The sequence below is a fragment of the Sturnira hondurensis genome, unplaced genomic scaffold (assembly GCF_014824575.4).
Source record: "Sturnira hondurensis isolate 20B ecotype Veracruz unplaced genomic scaffold, ASM1482457v3 Scaffold0006805, whole genome shotgun sequence".
Classification (NCBI taxonomy): Eukaryota; Metazoa; Chordata; class Mammalia; order Chiroptera; family Phyllostomidae; genus Sturnira; species Sturnira hondurensis.
This window is the reverse complement of record NW_028079436.1, coordinates 1,060,421-1,077,852: the sequence shown is the minus strand read 5'-3', so window position 1 is coordinate 1,077,852 and position 17,432 is coordinate 1,060,421. Positions and strand designations below refer to the sequence as shown.

The 17,432-nt window shown below is 54.7% G+C and overlaps 1 protein-coding gene across 1 annotated transcript in view; it reads right to left on the bottom strand.

Annotated features, from left to right (window-relative positions):
* The window catches only part of FSTL4 (follistatin like 4), a 354,377-nt gene that overhangs the window by 178,759 nt on the left and 158,186 nt on the right, over window positions 1-17,432 (bottom strand). Inside the window, exon 4 of the mRNA XM_037050468.1 lies at window positions 6,640-6,888. Within this exon, the coding sequence (XP_036906363.1) occupies window positions 6,640-6,888 (249 nt within the window). The remainder of the gene's footprint in view (window positions 1-6,639; window positions 6,889-17,432) is intronic.

The following is a 17,432-nucleotide window of genomic DNA, read 5'->3' as shown; positions in this document are numbered from 1 at the left end:
GCAGAGACGAGTGGCACCAGGAGGGACGCTGGGACAGAGCTTTAGGAGCGGAGAGCCGAGCCTGCCAGCATCCAGCCCAGGGGAGGAGATGAGGAGGAGAAGGAGGAGATGCAAGGGAAGTCAGGAGACACCATGGGGCCTCTGAGGCTGTGGCTTGTTTCCACAAGTGGAATCAGTGCAGTGTGAGGCTTTCTCAATAACTTATAAGCAATTTTGAACTGCTAGGTTGTAATTAATTCATCCCAAGGACAGCAGTTCTGTGAAGCGCACCCCGAGTGCTGAACTGATGACATTCTCCCCCTTTTGCTGACACCAACACAGAGTAGGTGGTTTGAAACCTAGAGGAAACAGCCACAGCACACACATGCGTTTGTTTTAAGCTGTGATTCCGCATCCTGGGAGCAGACACTAAGAGAGGGGACACGGAGCTCCGGGGGCTGCTGTGCTTGGCCGGCAGCTCGCAGCTGCTGGCGCGGGTGCCGGCTGAACCTCCGGGGAGGCTGCAAGACGGCGGGTGGTCCCTGATGGGTCCTGCCGGCCCTGGAGTTCTCGGGGTGTCTCTGGCCAGAGCAGCGCCATCTGATGGTCCACAGAGTGGGGTGCCAGGGACCTGCCAATGCCATGAGGTCAGGCCTGGCATCCTGGTTGTACTGGGGTCAGGGCCTGCACAGCCTTGGTCCCCAGGGGACACGCAGTGTGAAGGCCAGGAAAGGTGCTGGGTACAGATGGATTCACTCCCNTTTGAAACCTAGAGGAAACAGCCACAGCACACATATGCATTTGTTTTAAGCTGTGATTCCGCATCCTGGGAGCAGACACTAAGAGAGGGGACACAGAGCTCCGGGGGCTGCTGTGCTTGGCCGGCAGCTCGCAGCTGCTGGCGCGGGTGCCGGCTGAACCTCTGGGGAGGCTACAAGACGGCGGGTGGTCCCTGATGGGTCCTGCCGGCCCTGGAGTTCTCGGGGTGTCTCTGGCCAGAGCAGCCCCATCTGACGGTCCACAGAGTGGGGTGCCAGGGACCTGCCAATGCCATGAGGTCAGGCCTGGCATCCTGGTTGTACTGGGGTCAGGGCCTGCACAGCCTTGGTCCCCAGGGGACACGCAGTGTGAAGGCCAGGAAAGGTGCTGGGTACAGATGGATTCACTCCCTAGGGCTGGGAGAGCGCAGGATCTGTGGGCGGAATGTGGGTGGGGCAGGAGTAGAAGGACGACGGGAAGAAAATGGAAGCCGGAGAGGGGGTTTGGTGGGTGGAGGCCAGTGCTAAAGAGCCCAGCGGGGCTGAAGGAGGGGGGCTCCCCCAGAGGCCCTGCGGCTCTGACCCCAGCCCCCCTGGCAGCTCTGGTTGATCCGGGAGCCCCCGCTCTGTCCCTGGGGGGAGGGAGTGGTCTGGGGCCCTGCTGTCTGGAGGTTCTGTGAGTGGGGTGGCTGAGCCAGCCTCCCCGGAGGAGCCCCAGAGAACAGGGAGGCCCAGCCCACTGGGCTCCCGAGGCCCTGCACACCAGGGAGCCTCCGGGGGAAAGCGCGGAGCCTTCCCTCCGCTGTGACCGCGCTGTGCTGGACACACAGCCCCAAAGCTGAGTGATTCTGAAGGGCCGGCACAGCGGCAGAGCCTGTGCCATGGGGCAGGGACTTAGTGCTCTCTGGGCCTCGAGGTCCCTGTCTGGGAAATAAGTAGCTCACTGGACACCGGGTGGCTTGAGGTCACTCTGCCTGGCCTGGTGCCCGGCCTTTCTCATCTCACCCTTGCCCACTGCCTGCGTCTGCCCCCAGTGGCACCTGCCCTGTAGGGCCTGCGTTCTGACCACTGGCCCTTCCCTGGGTCAGCAGCTGCTTCCCGCCTGCATCGGGGGTACCCTCTTGCACCCTTCGAGGTGCACTTTGCTGTGTCTTCTCCAGCTCCTTCCCTAGACAACCCCTGCCCTGCTCACGTCAGGCAGACGACCCCTCCCTCAGGCTCAGCGGACAGTGTCCGGGAGCCTTTCATTCACCCCAGAAACACCCTCTAGGCCTGGGACCAGTTCTCAGGTCTCCTCTTCTTTCTCTACCAACTCGCTGGGTGGACTTGGCTGGCTCATGACAGCTCTTTGCACAAGACGAGGCAGCAGGAGAAAGTGATCTAATGTGTCACTTGGAGGTCAGATTCCAGCCACCCGTTAAATACACTCGAGGGCCCACATTCTTCTCTCGCCTGGTTTGCTCCCTGGAGTAGCCACCCCCCCAACCTCTTAGCCCGTGTACAGCACGGCCGCACGTGGGCAGCGGTCTGTCAGCCTCCTGCATCTGTCCCTTGAACGAGCCCTGAGGTTTGCAGCGACATCGCCATCAACCTGCGTGCTACTGATTCTGCTCAGAGCGTTCCCTACACGTACTGCTCCTTGAGGTAGGTCTGATTATCGTTCCCATTTTACAGATGAGGCACAAGAGGTGCAGAGAGCTCGTGCGCCTCATCCAAGGAGATGTGGTGTGGCCCTGGTGGGTGAGGCTGGAGCCTGCCTGTGCCCCCCTGTCCTGCAGCCCCTTCCTGCTGGAGGGACCCCTCCAGCACAGTGAAACCCAGTCCCCTGTGACTCTAGCCATCATCAGGACTCTGTGCCAGCATCTCACGCACGCACCTGAGTCCCCAGCAGGGCAGAAAGACTTGCAGGAAGTCTGGGAATGCCCTGGAGGCATGAGGCTTAACGGATGTTACTGAAGCAACAAGATTCAAAGTAACAACAACAGGAAAAAAGAAAACTCTTCTGGAGCAAAGTCCAGCTGCTCTGCTAACCTGCAACAAAAGGTTTCGGGTTTCACTCATGTGTTTAGTAACACTTAATAAAAGAAGATTTGTTCATGAGCCAATAGTATGGTTCACTTTTTGTCAAAAATGGAAGTTATTTCCTCTGATTTCATGAGCCTGGGACCCCCCTCTGAAGTGCCAGAGTCACCGACAAGGGGTGTGCAGGGCCAGGAGCCTGAGGTCCGTCTAGAACTGAACCCCTAACAGGCTCCTGTCTTCCATAATTTCATGGTTTGCTTGGAACACTGCCCAACTTGACACTGTGTCGACGGGATAATGCAGCCCTGGCATGGTGAGTGACGGCTGAAAGGCAATCTTTTCTTGAACAGCGCAGGAGATAAAGTGCGAATTGAAAACCAAGTCAGAAAAAATAATTTTAAAAGCGCCAACTAGTACACAAACAGTAAACCATGTCAGAAGATAACTTAAACTCTATAAGAAGTGAAAGTTACAGAGAATTCCATCGGCCCTCTTGGTATATTCTCCAGTGGTATGTGGTGCGAAGGACCATTGTGACTAATTTTGCCACAAGAAAGGGACGCTGCGTCCCACATCCCTCCGAACGCCCGAGTTTTGGCAGGAGACCACGCCGGGGACTGCAGGGAGCCGGTGTCAGGGTGGCGATCATGAGCTGCAATGATGGTTTCCAGTGCAGCTTTGATTTTCCCACACACTAATAATCCCTAAGTGATGTGATGTTTTATCCCAAGTTCACAAGACATCCCATTGCCATGGCAACTGCAACATGGTACCAGCACTTCTCTCGGAAATGGGGCTGAGAAGGCTGCCTGTCTCCCCTTGCAGAGTGGCAGGCACTGTGTCCCCACAAGGTGCTCAGGCAACCCCCTCCCCCTCCTCATCTCACCCCACCCTCCTCCCCACAGGACTCCTGGAGGCAGATGGAACGCCAGGGAACAAAGTCCTAACGCCTCTTTGTGAAGGCTGGTAGGTCTGTGGAATGGAACGTAGACGATTTCAGAATTTCCATTTGCACGGGAAAAAAGGTGTCTTTAAGTTTCCTGTATCATTAACTCTCTGGAAATTTGGGACGAAAGACAAATAATCATCAAGGAGCTCAAGGTGGCATCACACATCCCACCTCGACCTTGGCTGGCACTGCAGGAAGCTGCCCTTTACTACCTCTTTTCTTCCAAGACACTGCCCCTCCCCCCCCCCCCCCACCAGGGACTGGAGCTGAGGCTGGGCCTGAGGCTGGGGAAGCCTCTCCAAGGGCCCAGACCCAGGGCCCCACCTGCAGGAAGGGCGTCTCCAGGGTGGCGTCGAGCTGACTCTCGGTGCCCTCCACATTCACTTTCCACCTGCCGTGAAGCCACGTGGGCCCAGACCCGTCCCCTTAGCCCTGCTGGGCAGAGCCTTTGCCCTTGCCCTTGGGACCCTGCACAGTCAGGTATGTCGCTGCCCGAGGCCCGAGGCCACGTTGGATTAGATACACGAAGACAACAGCTGTCATTAATACCATTGCCAGTAACGCACCCGGCACACACATTAAGTGGTTTCCCTGTGGCATCTCCTGTACTCTTCCCCACAGAGCGGGCAGGTCCTGCCAGGAGCCCCACCTCCCAGCCGAGCAAAGGCCCAGGTGGGTGGAGCCATGCACCCGAGGCCACACCACAGGGAAGGGGCAGGGCTGGGCTGCGACCCCACAAAGGGAGCTTTAGGGTGCACCACCCGGGTGGGCATCCACCAACTCTGTGTAGCGCTCAGTGAATTGGAAGGATTTGGTGGAAGACGTCCACCAGCATGCAACAGCCCTCATCTGCTTGTCCGGCCCCCCTCCCTCTTGGGTTTGCGGTGGCTGTTTCCCACCCTCCCCCCCCGCCCCCCCCCCCCCCCCCCCACATGAAGTGAGAGAAGCTGTTTGAATACTCCGTGGTGGTGGGGGCTGGGGGGCTGTAGATACTCTGAGCAAAAATGGAAACCACCAGAAAGATGCAATTCAGGGGCTACTGGGAACTGGAGAATGGAGCATCAGCCTGTAAAATTCAACATGGCCAGTAAAGCTGGGGCAACCAGTCAAGCATTCGGGAGCTTGTGGCTGCTGGGGACTCGGCAGGCATGTGGCTGGGCAGCGCTCCCAGACCAGGGACATTTGTCCTGGGCTCATTTTGGTCTCATTTCCATAATGTGCCTCATGATTTCTGAAGCACCTCAGCATTAGTGTCCTGGCACAGCCATGAATGTGTCCGAGACTGTTCCCATTACAAGTCAACTTGACTTTCCAGAGCCCGAGTGTATGGTCAGTGGAGGCAGTCTGGCTTCCTCGCCCAGGTGTCTGGGTAACTAGGGGAAGCAGTGTCCCCACAGCCTTGGGGGGGCCCGATAACTGGTGTTTTTGTAGCCTTGAGACCGGGTCTGATGAACTGTTCCCATAACATGAAGTGGGCTCACATGTGCAGAATTACGTTATGTTATATAATTTCTGGCATCTTGCCGGCTTTGTTCCCCTCTAGTACTCAAACGGGTAGGGACTCTCTGCTGGGGGCAGTGATGATGAGAGACATACAAGGGGACAGGTGCCACGCCGGGTGCCACGCTGGGGAGCAGGGGCCACGACATGAGACATGATCATAGACATGCAGCTTGCAATGTGTGCAGCTCTCCCACCCGTGAATAAAGGCATACCTCCCAATGGCTCTGTGAATATTTTCCCATTTGCATGAATACCATGGACCTGCCTGGCCTTGAATGCTGGCAACAGGCCAAGTCCTCCAGGGCTCTCTGCCGCCACGGCCCTTGGGCGCGCGCGGGTGGGCAAGCTGCCCTCTGTGCGGCTGCAGGTGGCACAGGCCTGTGCTGCACCGCCGAGAACGTGCCTGCCACACCGTCCTGGGCTTGAGGCTGCTTATAGTGACCCCCCACCCCAGCCCAGCAGTTCCAGCCACCCAGAAGCCCTTTGCTGTTACTGTGAAGGTGCCGGTAGGCTTAGTCCCAAGCCTTCTCTTCTTGTTTGGTGACAGCTGCTACCCGCCCTCCCCCGCCCGGTGCCCCGTGCTCCCACCTGCACACACATGGCTTCTGCCCTCCCGAATTTCTGGACTTGTTCACGTGTGGCCATTTGGTGTCAGGACTGCAGATATTCCTGCAGGCCATGGTGAATACCATTCATCGGAGCCACAGTAACACGGGAATTTGCATTCTGACTCACATTTTCGGGCACCTGTGCGCCAGTGAGCACCTGCTCAGTGCCTGGTGCTGTGCCAGGAGCTAAGTGGACCTGGGTGTGAGGAGCCACAGGCCCCGCCCTGGAGGCTCGAACCCTCCGCTGGGAGAGGCCACTGCACTCCTTTCTCCTCTGACTCCACCCCAGGCCTGGGCATGAACCCTTTGGCCCCATGCAGGGCCATCCTGTCTTGCTCGGGGTGTGCATGGAGCGCTGTTCCCTCAGTGACCGCTCCGAGCTGGAGTTTGAGAGCCTGCCATGCAGGGACCCACTGCGCTGGTGCCATCTGGCCGCATTCTATGCACAGCACGGTCCCCGATGCATGCGACTGACTCTGCCCAGAGGGGTAAACATAGGCCCTATCACCACCTCTGGACAGGGCTCCCTTGTGGGAGAGAGACCTGGGTGCTGCTGCATGCCCTGGCCTCTCCCAGACATGTGTCCCACACTGCCAGCGCGCGGCTGCGCCTCCCTGGAACCTGCCCTCCGGGGGCAGGCGGCCACAGCAGACCCCGCGTCTCCGAAATGCCACTGCTGCCGTGCTGCCAAGGCTCCGGGCTCCCTCTTCCTCTACTGCTCTTACACTAACTGGCACGTTCAGCACCCCCGGGCAGGGGCCACACAGGCACGGCAGGACCACCGCGCCCCCAGTCACAGGGCCCGGGGCGGCCCTCCTACCTCTGAGGAAGCAGTCCTTGGTGTGCACGGCGGTGATGCCCCTCTGCAGCAGGCACGCGGCTCGGCGCAGCTCGCAGCGGTTCTCGTAGACCCTCCCGTCGGAGCCGCACACGGGCACGTAGCGGGGTCTGCAGGCCTCCGGGCATCGGCACTCGGGCTCGCCCGTCTCCCTGCTGAGCGTGCACCTGCTCCCGTGGAGGCACAGCGTCTTCCCGCAGGAGGCCAGCAGCGCGTTGTGGCTGGAGAGCCCTGCCAGGCATACAAACATGGAGGGTCAGCTCCGGGCACTCGGGTGGGGTCCTGGGCTCCCTCTGTGGCTTGTTCACATCGGGGTGAGCAGAGGCTCCGTTTGCCTGTGAGCCGAGGCCGGGGACTCAGGGGGCCAAAGGGAGTCCCTGCCCCTCCAACGGGCCGTGGCCGTGGGCACCAAGAGCGGTGTTTGCTTGTGTGAAGCTAGTTTTTATGGTTGGCTCACACCGAACACCTTGGGCATGAGCCTGGCCCATCTGGGAAGGAGGAATACAGGGGGGCTACAAGGAGGGTCTTCTAAGAGATGCAGAGGGCCTGAGTCGAGGTGCCCCCCTTTCCCCGCCCCCCGCTCGCGTGGCAGGGAGCATCTCGGGCTTTGGGGAGGCATCCTGAGGCGAGGGGGTTAGGGGGGGAGGGTACTGAGGAACCCCGGGAGGACGTGCAGAGTAAGGGAAAGTGGCATCCTAAGTGTTCAGGATGGGGCGGGGAGGCCAGAGGTTGACCTTTTCCTGGGGGAGAATGGAGTTCTCAGGGCGCCCACCAGCGCCGTGACACTGGCAGCCGTTCTCACCGCCTGGTCCCTTCTCGCACAATGCTGCCTCCTCACACAAGAACCTAAGGACCTGGACGGGGCAGCTGCTGTGTTGCCAGGTGTCCCCGCCCCCAACACAAGCCCGTGACGGTCTCAGGCCATGGTGCCCAGGGCACAGATGGCAAAGCGGGCAGAGTGGACAGCAGAGTGGACAGCAAAGGGTACACGCAGCGAAAGGCCAAACGGGCAGCCGCTGCCACCGCCCCACTCGGCCATTGAGGGCAGAAAACTGGCGGGCAGCCACGTGGCATTGTGGGCAACAGATGGGACATTGAGAATTATGAAGGGCTAGCAAAGTATAGATGATTCAAACGTGAGTGCAGATTTCACCGCCACAGAAATCTTTGCTTTTAAATTTTAATTTAATCTTCAAAATACTCAGCGAAACGGAATGGCCCCAGCACTCAGGCCTGAACTTTCAGCCCCAGCTCCCACCTCATGGGAGTAAAATGTCTAAGGGGGAAAAAAAGAACTTTTCCTTTCTTGATTTTGGTTAGGTCTGCTTTTCATCATTATAGATTTGAAAGGAAAAGAATCAGTTATCGGTAGATTAACTGCTTGATTCAAAAACTCATTTAAATCCCTCCAGCCTTGACAAGCTAAGGAACATTGACTTTTTCTTGAATCGTAATAAACTAGAAGGTCGAAGTATCTCCAAACAGTGTGAAAGTGCAGGCCCTAAGGGGTCGCGCCAGCTAACCGTTCGCAGGCACCGCGGAGCCTCCAGGCTGCGCCCCCAGCGCACTTTCTCAGGTCAAGGTCGCAGGCCATGCGGAGGGCGTCTCCCGGCTGGGCGCCCCGCCCTCCCCGCCCGAGGTGTTTACTGGCTGCTTTACACCCTGGCGCGTTCGCTCCTCCAGGAACATGGGTAACCTTGGAAAGCCCGTGCAGCCACTAGAAGAAACGCAGGTCTAGAAACCTCTGCACTTGATCCCTTCCCGACACAAAGCACCGCCCTTCTGTCACCGATGGAATACACTTCCGAGAGCGATGGGAAGGGCGCCCACTGCCCCGTTTGGAAGAACACACGGGCCCCTTCCGCTCTGGCTGTGCTGCCCACCCAGACTGCGAGCTTTTCCCCTAAACCTGCTCCAACTCACCCGCGGGGTTCTTTTCCTCGAGTGCCCCTCTCTGAATCCTCTTGCCCCACAGAGTCTGCCCCACTCTCTGGCCTCAGGAGACCCTGCAAGAGCAGGGCCTTTGTCCTCACGTGCCACCCCTCTCCCCCATGCACACTCAAGTTTTCGGAAACACGACCATTTTAAGAGCTGATCTCCTTCACTCGGATTGCACCAGCGCTCAAACCCCAGGCCAGAGGCTGAGCTGGCCGAGCTGGAGCAGGTGGTTCCCCTGCCTCCCCGCAGGGCGGGGCAGGAGGGAAGCTGGAAGGATGGCGCAGGAAGGGGAGACACCTGTCCTTGGAGGTGAGCCTTCTGGGGTCACGGGGACTTGACTCTGGAGTGGCAGAGCAGGGAAGGGCTTCAGAGACCACCGACTCCAGCCCGGGCAGAGGAAGGAAAGCCAGCTCAGTCTGGACTCGGGAGCCCCCCTGTCTCCCCAGCCCTTTCTCCTCAGAAATGCCCAAGTGCCTGGGTCGCAGGACGCACCTGCGAAGGGCAGCGCCGCGTGTGGCGCCTCCGATGCCCGCGTTTGATTAGGTGCCACTGAGGCCTTCCTGTTCAGAAAACGTGCCAACCCTGGGCGTGGAGGACGTCCAGAACACTCACGTTGTCCCTGACAGGAAGTGGCTGTCGGCAAACAATGGGGTCCTAATTATTTGCAATTAAGGTAGAAGTAGCTTTCGCGCCTTGCTCCTGCCCTTTCCAGTCTGCGGACGGCAGGCCCCAGACAGCCAGGAACGCCCTGCACAGGGATGGTCTGGGATCGCCTGCTGCCTGTTGCGGCGGCCCAGCCGTGGTTCCTCATTAACAAGCCCCTTGTCGCCACTTCCTCCTTGTTACTAAAACAGGATGAATCCCCCACTCCTACCAGGACGCGGATGAAACAGTAATGGGAAAGGCAACCAAGTGAGACCGCCAGCAACTGCCTCGGTATTTATGAGGACAGCCGTGATGCATGAAAAAGATAATGTGTTTAATTTGTAGCCACAGAGAAAGTCGTTTACCTGGGTTAGAAACAGATCATCATACCAAAGAAGCTGCTTTTCAACACTAATTAAATTTACCGAACACGGTCACCAAGGGGAATTGTCACATGAAAGTGACGGCGGCGGGAGAAACAAGCCCATCTGTACCAGTCGGTACTAAAGGCTCCTCCCGTGACTCAGGTGGGGACTCTGCAGTGAGCGTCCCAGACCTGGCATTGCCAGCCGGGCCTGGGTGCAGGTGGGGGAGGGTGGCCTCGGCCAGTTGGGTCAGGGCAACCCCAGTGGCGGGACCAGAGGAGGACGGTAGGTGCTCCCCCTCCACCCGGAGCAGGGGCCCTCTCCCCCCGCTGACCCCACCAGAGCGCAGACAGTTCTGTAACTGGCTCCTTGGTGCAGAGTGAACGAGTGTGCGTGTCCCTCACAGGGAGGGGGCCCTGAGTTGGACACAAACAGGAAACCTGCCCGCTTTCCACGCTGGGACGCGAATTGCCTGCAAGTGTGTTTGCCCAGCGCACAGTTTCTATCTGAGAACTCGTCCTTGGCATGGCCACTGAGGAGAGCCCTGTCCCTTGCCCCACCTTGGGAGGTCCCCACCCAGGTCTCAGTCTGCAGTACTGCCCCAGCCTCTTCCTGCAGCCCCTGGGGCCCCAGCAAAGGACTGGGGTGACACCCCTGCTGCCTCACTCCACCCCACCAGAAAGCCACACTGGGGTGACTTCTTGGCTCTGCAGTGGCTGCTCACTCAGCAAGGCCCAGCGCAGGTTGGGAACCGAGGGATGTGAATACAGAAGGCATGCACGTGGCCAAGAACCAGCCACCTGGGATGCTGATGGTCTCACTGCTGCCTGCTGTGAGCCCCTGCCGGGCACGGCAATGGTCCCAGCATCTGCAGACAGAAGGGACTTGCACAGGAACCAAGGGCCCACCCATCAGCAGGTGCAGCTCCACCACAGGCTTTATTTTCCATGCATCCCACAAACAAACCCACCAGGGAGCTGCCGCCCATATCCTGGGTCTCGGCCAGGCTTTTTAAAGCCCTGACGCTGAGGACGGGCCTTTACAAGAGCAGCATGTGCACAGAGGTGTGCCCAGAGGTGTTCACAGGTGTGTGGGGGTATGTGTCAGCCGGGAGCTGTGGGTGATGGTCCCAGGATTCCCCCACCCTCCCGAGACCTCCCGCGCTGTCAGATGTGCCCAAGGTGGCTCTGGGACAGAGTGTCTGGTTGACTTTGACTCCCTCGTGCCTTGGACATGGCTACGGAGTTTGGGTTGGCGTTGAGAGCCAGGTGGAGACCCAGCAGGCCGGCTGGTGCAGTTTCCATCCCCCTTGAGTACGGGTGGTAACGGCGGGGCACTTCAGCAGGGCCGCCTGTCAGCTCTCTATCCACCCTGTCGTCCAACAAATGGTTCTGGAGTACCTCCTGTGTGCCAGACCCTATTCTAGGTGTTGGGGACACAAAGCAGATGAGGACACTGTCCTCAGGACACTCTCACAGCAGTGCAGGAAGACACACATAAAGAGGAAAACCAGTAAATCAGACATGGGTGAGCCAGGAGGGAAATAAACGGGGGCTGAGCAAGTTGGCCCTCATCTGGCAGTGGGGGAAACCTCAGGGAAGACGTGAGATTTGACCTGAGACTTGGACCGGACGCACAGAGCCTGGAGATGGGGAGAGCAGAGCGGACTGGGGCCCTGGAGCCCTTGTGTAGAGTGAGCAGGAGCCTCCGGGAAAGGCCTGGTCTGCAAAGTCCCGTTCAGAGGCCCGGCCCGCGGGGCAGACTCAGGCTGCAGGGAGCTGTGACCACAGAGGCAAAGTCTCCGCCTCACTTGGGAACTTGGGAAAGTGGCGGGACTGCTTCCCTGGAAGCCTCTGTCAGCCCCAGGGAACTCAGTGTTGGCGGGAGGTCCTGTCTGTATCCCTGCTGGAAGGGGCTGCCTCAAACACTCCCGTAGGCCAGAAAGCTCTCAGCACCGCCCAGGCTGCCTGTGGGGGAGGACAGCAGCCCCCTAGGTTCTCACCACTGGCCACCTTGGTGGGAATCTTCACACCCCCTGGGGGCTCTGGGTGCTGGGGCTGCTCCAGGTCCACTTCTGCCCTGTAAAGCCTCGTTCACACTCAGGCATTAGGAAGGAAGTCTGTAGTTCCTCCCACGGGGAGGCGCATTCCCAGCACCCAGGCGGACAGGGCGATGCTGAGAGTAGCGGCTGTGAGCTGAGGCACTCAAGCCACTGAGCCACCCCAGCCAGGGCAGAAGTGAGTGGTTTTAAGGAAACAGACTTGAGCAGTAGAAAGAGCAGAGATTGTGGAAAGCACGGGGGTGGGGGTGGGGGTGGGGTGAGAGGCTGCAGACCTGCGTTCTGCCTGGGCTCCACCAGAGCACGCCACAAAGCGGGAGCTCTGTTTCCTTATCAGGGACAGGGGAGGGGCTTGTAGAGAGATTGCTTGAGACGGAAAAATAACCTCATGCCTGTGAATTTAAGGTTCATCTAAAGCCTGTCTTCTCGCTTCCCTGTCTGCTGGTTGTATTGCACGGACAACATCACTTGTGTTCCTTTTTTACCTCTGTTTGCTCTAGCAAGTGATCTCAACTGGCTCCTGAAGGGTTATTTCCTTCTTGGGCAGGCCTTCTGGGGAAGAAAAGCTGCATAAAAATGCGAAGCACAGTAAAAGTTTCGCCTTTGGGACAGCGTCCTTTACAGAACGGTTTTGCTCTGGAGCACCCCCCCCCCCCACCGTCAAGTGCATTCCCATCCCCAAATTCCTCTTCTTTGCCCAAAGCCTTTGAGTTTGCCTGTCTGATTTTCCGTCACCAGAGCCCTCATTTCTCCTCCTGGTACCAAGGCCCCTTGACATTTTCTCCAGCTCCTCAGGGTTCCCCGTGTCTTTGAGGGGTGGGGGGAGGCAGATGCTGCTGCGCTCAGTGGCCTTCACTCTCCCGCTGAGGCCTCATTACATGGGTTCTTTCCTGTGTCGCCATCAGCTAATGATTCAAGGCCACGACACCTCGGCTGCCTCCAATTACCTCAAGGATTATTGTGAAGACACTCAGCATGGTGACGATGCTCCCCACCACTTTAGACTTTTGAGCCCCGAGGAGATGCCACATCCGTCTAAGGCCCTCTACCTGCTGGGCAAGTGCTGCCCTGAGGTCAACACCCGGCAGGTCCCTTGTCAGAGAGGCATCTTACAACCACTGATAATAACCTCTCCTTGTTATTCTTTTAGAGAAGAAAAAGGTGGAGCTAATCAGAAGGGTGTCAATTTCTCTTCCCGAAAGATCTGCCCTTTTCTCTCCATGAGATTAGCAGCTACGGAAATGCAGTCAGACAATGTCAAAATGAAGTTTAGTCACAAAAGCAAGCAGATCATTTTGTTGCAGTCCTTCTCTTCTTTTCTCAGCTCCCACCCTCTGGCTCACCTGAGCCAAAGAGCTGCAGGGGTCTCTGGCAGGTGGGCCTAAGGCTGGAGGGGCGGGGCTGGCTCTCCTGGGTGGGCTGGGTCTTCTCTACCTCTGGGGCCTTGAGCCACGGGCTGACCAGACAGAAGGAGGCTTTTTCCAAGTGTCTCCACAGGGGCAGACAACCTGCCTGCTCCCAGACCAGGGCCCCGGGGGGCAGCCACCCCCCTATCAGGTACCATTTGTGGGGCCACTAGTGCCTTATGTCACTTGAGTGTCTGAACCTGGGCTCCAATGAGCTGGCAGTAGAAAATAACCATTTGCATGAGGCGGGGTGGGGGTGGGGGGGGCAGGCTCCAGAGAGGGGAAGAATGACCAGGGTGATGACATCAACAGAGGCAACCAAGTATCAAAACTCTTGAAGTAACTGTAGCAAAAAGTGGGTTTCCAAGAAAACCATAAGTTTTGAACAGAAAGGAAACCAGAGGAATTTAAGGGGAGAATAGTCCCTATTAACGATCACACTTGTAGCCTCTGAGATGAAGAGAAGGGCAAACCTCAAAACCCAGAGTGAAACTAGAAAGAAAAGTCCTCAAACACGTAGTCACTCCAAATTAAAATGTTCAGGAAAAAGGAAAGCAGGAAAGCTCCATAAGTCGGTTGTCACAGATGGCAACCACTGTTTTGGTTGAAATCAGGAGCCGGACAGGAAAGCTTGTCACCATTTCCTTACTTACCAAGAAGGATAATAACACAAGGAAATAAAATAATATGTAAACACTCGGAAAAGGCAGCTAACAAATGCCTCTTTTTACTGACTGTGTATCTGTAAACTTAGGATGCCAGGACACTAGTGAAAAATGTTAAAATTGGAAGGGAATTAGGATGAGGAATTGGACAGATGATAAATATACCAAAGTTAATCATTCTCCTCTTCATTAGCAATAACCATTTAGAAACGGAAAAGGGAAATATACTCTACTCATAACAATGGCAAAAACTATAAAATATTTATGAATAAATTTAACAAGGAAGCCACAGGACCGATATGAAAAAGACTAAAACCTCATTGAAGGTCATAAAATAAGATTTGAACAAATGCAAAGACATTTCTTATTCTTGAGTGGGAAACATTACCATAAATTCATAAATTTGAGGAAATCCTTTTGGAATTGGGTGAAATGATCGTAAGAAGTTGATTTGGAAGGATAAGTACCCCCAGATAACCAAGAAAATCGAGAGAAGGTTAGTGAAGGAAGGAGTGCCTTCAGCAGATGTCAGAACGTTAAGCCAGGAAGCTGTTGTGATCCCATCAATGAGATATCGATTGAGGAACCAACAAATCCATGTAGATCTGACAGGAGAAAAGGGAGGACCCAGAAAAAAATCCCACTGCATGTGAAAATTTGCTCTGTGACAGGGTGACCACTGCATTGGGAAAATGACAGTCATTTGATAAATGGCTAGCTATCCCCTGGAGTGAAATGCCACTGGAACCCTGTTTCACACCACAGAAAAGTCAAATTCAGATAACTACAAATTATTCTTGTTAAACACTGAGTAGCGGTGAAATATGTACGCACTCTGTGGACAGTGCCACCAGTAGAGCCCAAGGGACGGCCAGGGCTCATTTGCTCGTTTAAAGGAAAACCACAGTTTTGTTGCTTTTGGAATCTTCCTGTTTCTGATTCCGCTCCCCCACTCCCACTCAGAGGGAAACGCTCTCCGGGATTCTGTGTTCATTACTCGTTTGCGTTTCTGTGCGGTTTGAGCTCATGGTTGCATCTCTCCTCAATCCACTGCTTGGTTTAGGTGTTTTTTCACATTATATAAATATGAGGGGACCACACTGTGTCTGTGTGTGGAGACTTCGTTTATTTGCTCTTAATCTGTTTCATTTCCTCCCCATCTCTGCGCATGCCTGTGATTCGTTCGTTTTTGCTCACAGGGTCCACTGTGCGCACTATTACGGTTTATTTGGTCTATGTTAAATTGCTTATTGGTCCTCTTTCTTGTGTTTCCTTATTTTGAACTGAATCCTTCACCTTTCTCTTTTTTGTGCTTATATAAAAATCAAATATACTTTTTACTATTCTATCATTGAAAATTTAAAAATTTTAAATGTGTAACTAACCCACAGTCTTAAGTTCACCAGCACCTCACCCTCCACATGAGAAACCTCAGAACATGTGAGCTTCAATCACTGCTTCCCTGCCTGGCTATTGTCTGTATTAACCCTACCTTTATTCCCCATCATTTCTTCTTATGCCCCAAATTCTCTTAGTTACGTGTGTCTAAAATATNTGCGTTTCTGTGCGGTTTGAGCTCATCGTTGCATCTCTCCTCAATCCACTGCTTGGTTTAGGTGTTTTTGCACATTATATAAATATGAGGGGACCACACTGTGTCTGTGTGTGGAGACCTCGTTTATTTGCTCTTAATCTGTTTCATTTCCTCCCCATCTCTGCGCATGCCTGTGATTCGCTCGTTTTTGCTCACAGGGTCCACCGTGCGCACTATTACGGTTTATTTGGTCTATGTTAAATTGCTTATTGGTCCTCTTTCTTGTGTTTCCTTATTTTGAACTGAATCCTTCACCTTTCTCTTTCTTGTGCTTATATAAAAATCAAATATACTTTTTACTATTCTATCATTGAAAATTTAAAATTTTTAAATGTGTAACTAACCCACAGTCTTAAGTTCACCAGCACCTCACCCTCCACATGAGAAACCTCAGAACATGTGAGCTTCAATCACTGCTTCCCTGCCTGGCTATTGTCTGTATTAATCCTACCTTTATTCCCCATCATTTCTTCTTATGCCCCAAATTCTCTTAGTTACGTGTGTCTAAAATATCCACTTCACCCTATGTCAAGAGTTATTTAGGCTGTGTAAATAATTCCGTGTTCACCGGTTTCCCCCCCAAGCAACACAGGACCCCTCGTCGTTTGGTTTCTTTCTGCTGTTGAGACACGTCAGCCTTCCTGTGCCTCGGTGGGGGGGTCCTTCTTTTCTCTTTGGATAAATTTAAGCTCTTCTCTTTGGTTTTCTGCAGTTTCTCTGGGATGTATTTCTTTGTATCCATTTGCCTGATAATTCACTGGACTTCCTGGAAGCGAGGATTCTCATCTTTCATCTGTTTGTAAAAACTGACAGTCGCCTTGCGTTAAGTGTCACTTCCCTCCATTACGTCCCTCCTTTTTCTCAGGGAGCTAGATCAGACACATGATACAAGTCTCATCTTGGTTTGGTATCTCTTATCTCTTCCGCACTTCCCATGTGTGCTTTCTGTGTGTGATATTTTTCAAATGCATCTTCCAGCTCCTAAATTTCCTCTTCAGCTTTTTCTACTCTACTCTTACCCTCTCCCCTCTTTAACTTTTTAACTTTGAGTTTTTATTTCTTGAAGTTCTATTAGGTCCTTCGCAGAGGCGATTGGCCATTTGCATAATTTCTCGATTTTCCATCATATTCCCATTCTTTTAAAAATATTAAACTATATTATAACCTGTGCCGTCCTGCTGGAACTTAATGGTCCTTCTTTAGTGTGATCTCACATTTCCGGAAAATGTATCCGTGAAAGTTTTTCGAGGCGCAGTTTGGAGATGGGCTCGTGTGGACTGAAGTGGGCACCTGAGGACTCCACTGTTCCAGGTTAAACCAAATGTCACACTTGAGGTTTTTCCGACTGCCCAGGCAGCTCGCATCCGGGCTGCCATTCCTTGGGGAGGTTAGCGTGTGGTGCCACGTGACCAGGGGCCTTTGTCCCTCTCTGCTCAGTGACAAGATTCGAGACAAGTACACTGTCTTGCAGGACCTAGGGACTGGGTGGGTCTCTTTCTTGTTCACCCCACCACTGCAGACACAACTCTTTGGGGTCCCAGGTTTATATGGGGTGTGGGGAAAATTTTCCGGCGGGTCGGCCATGGGAGGGCAGTGGGGTGCGCCCGCGGCACCCGGACAGACGCAGCACCTGTAAACCACAGCTGAGGCTCCCGGTCTGGCAACAGGCTTCCGGGGCAAGACAGCTTCCCAGTCACTCCTCTGGGTCTCCTCTCACTGGTTTTTTCAGCCGCTCAGTATTTAACATTTTTCTTCAATGGCAATTAATTAAAGGAAAGAAATTAAAAATAAATAAAAATAAAAACCTTGCCACCCCATCACTGGGAAGGTCACAAGCTCAAAAGCAGACTTTTTGCTCATGTTCATCTTTTCTCTCACCGAGCACCAAGAATAAATTCCCGTTGTGGGTGATGGTGGGTAAAAAAAGCTTTTGAAAGCGCATCAGGGCTTAAAAGGATTTTAAAAATATTTATCTGCCCCTGTTGCCAGAGGTAGAAGTCAGATTCTGACTTTTAAAAATAGGATCCGGCAACGATGAAGCACTTGAAGATAAAGGCAGGGACAGTGTTTTCGCCTCCCTGCCTTTCAGCCCTTCCCCGGGGA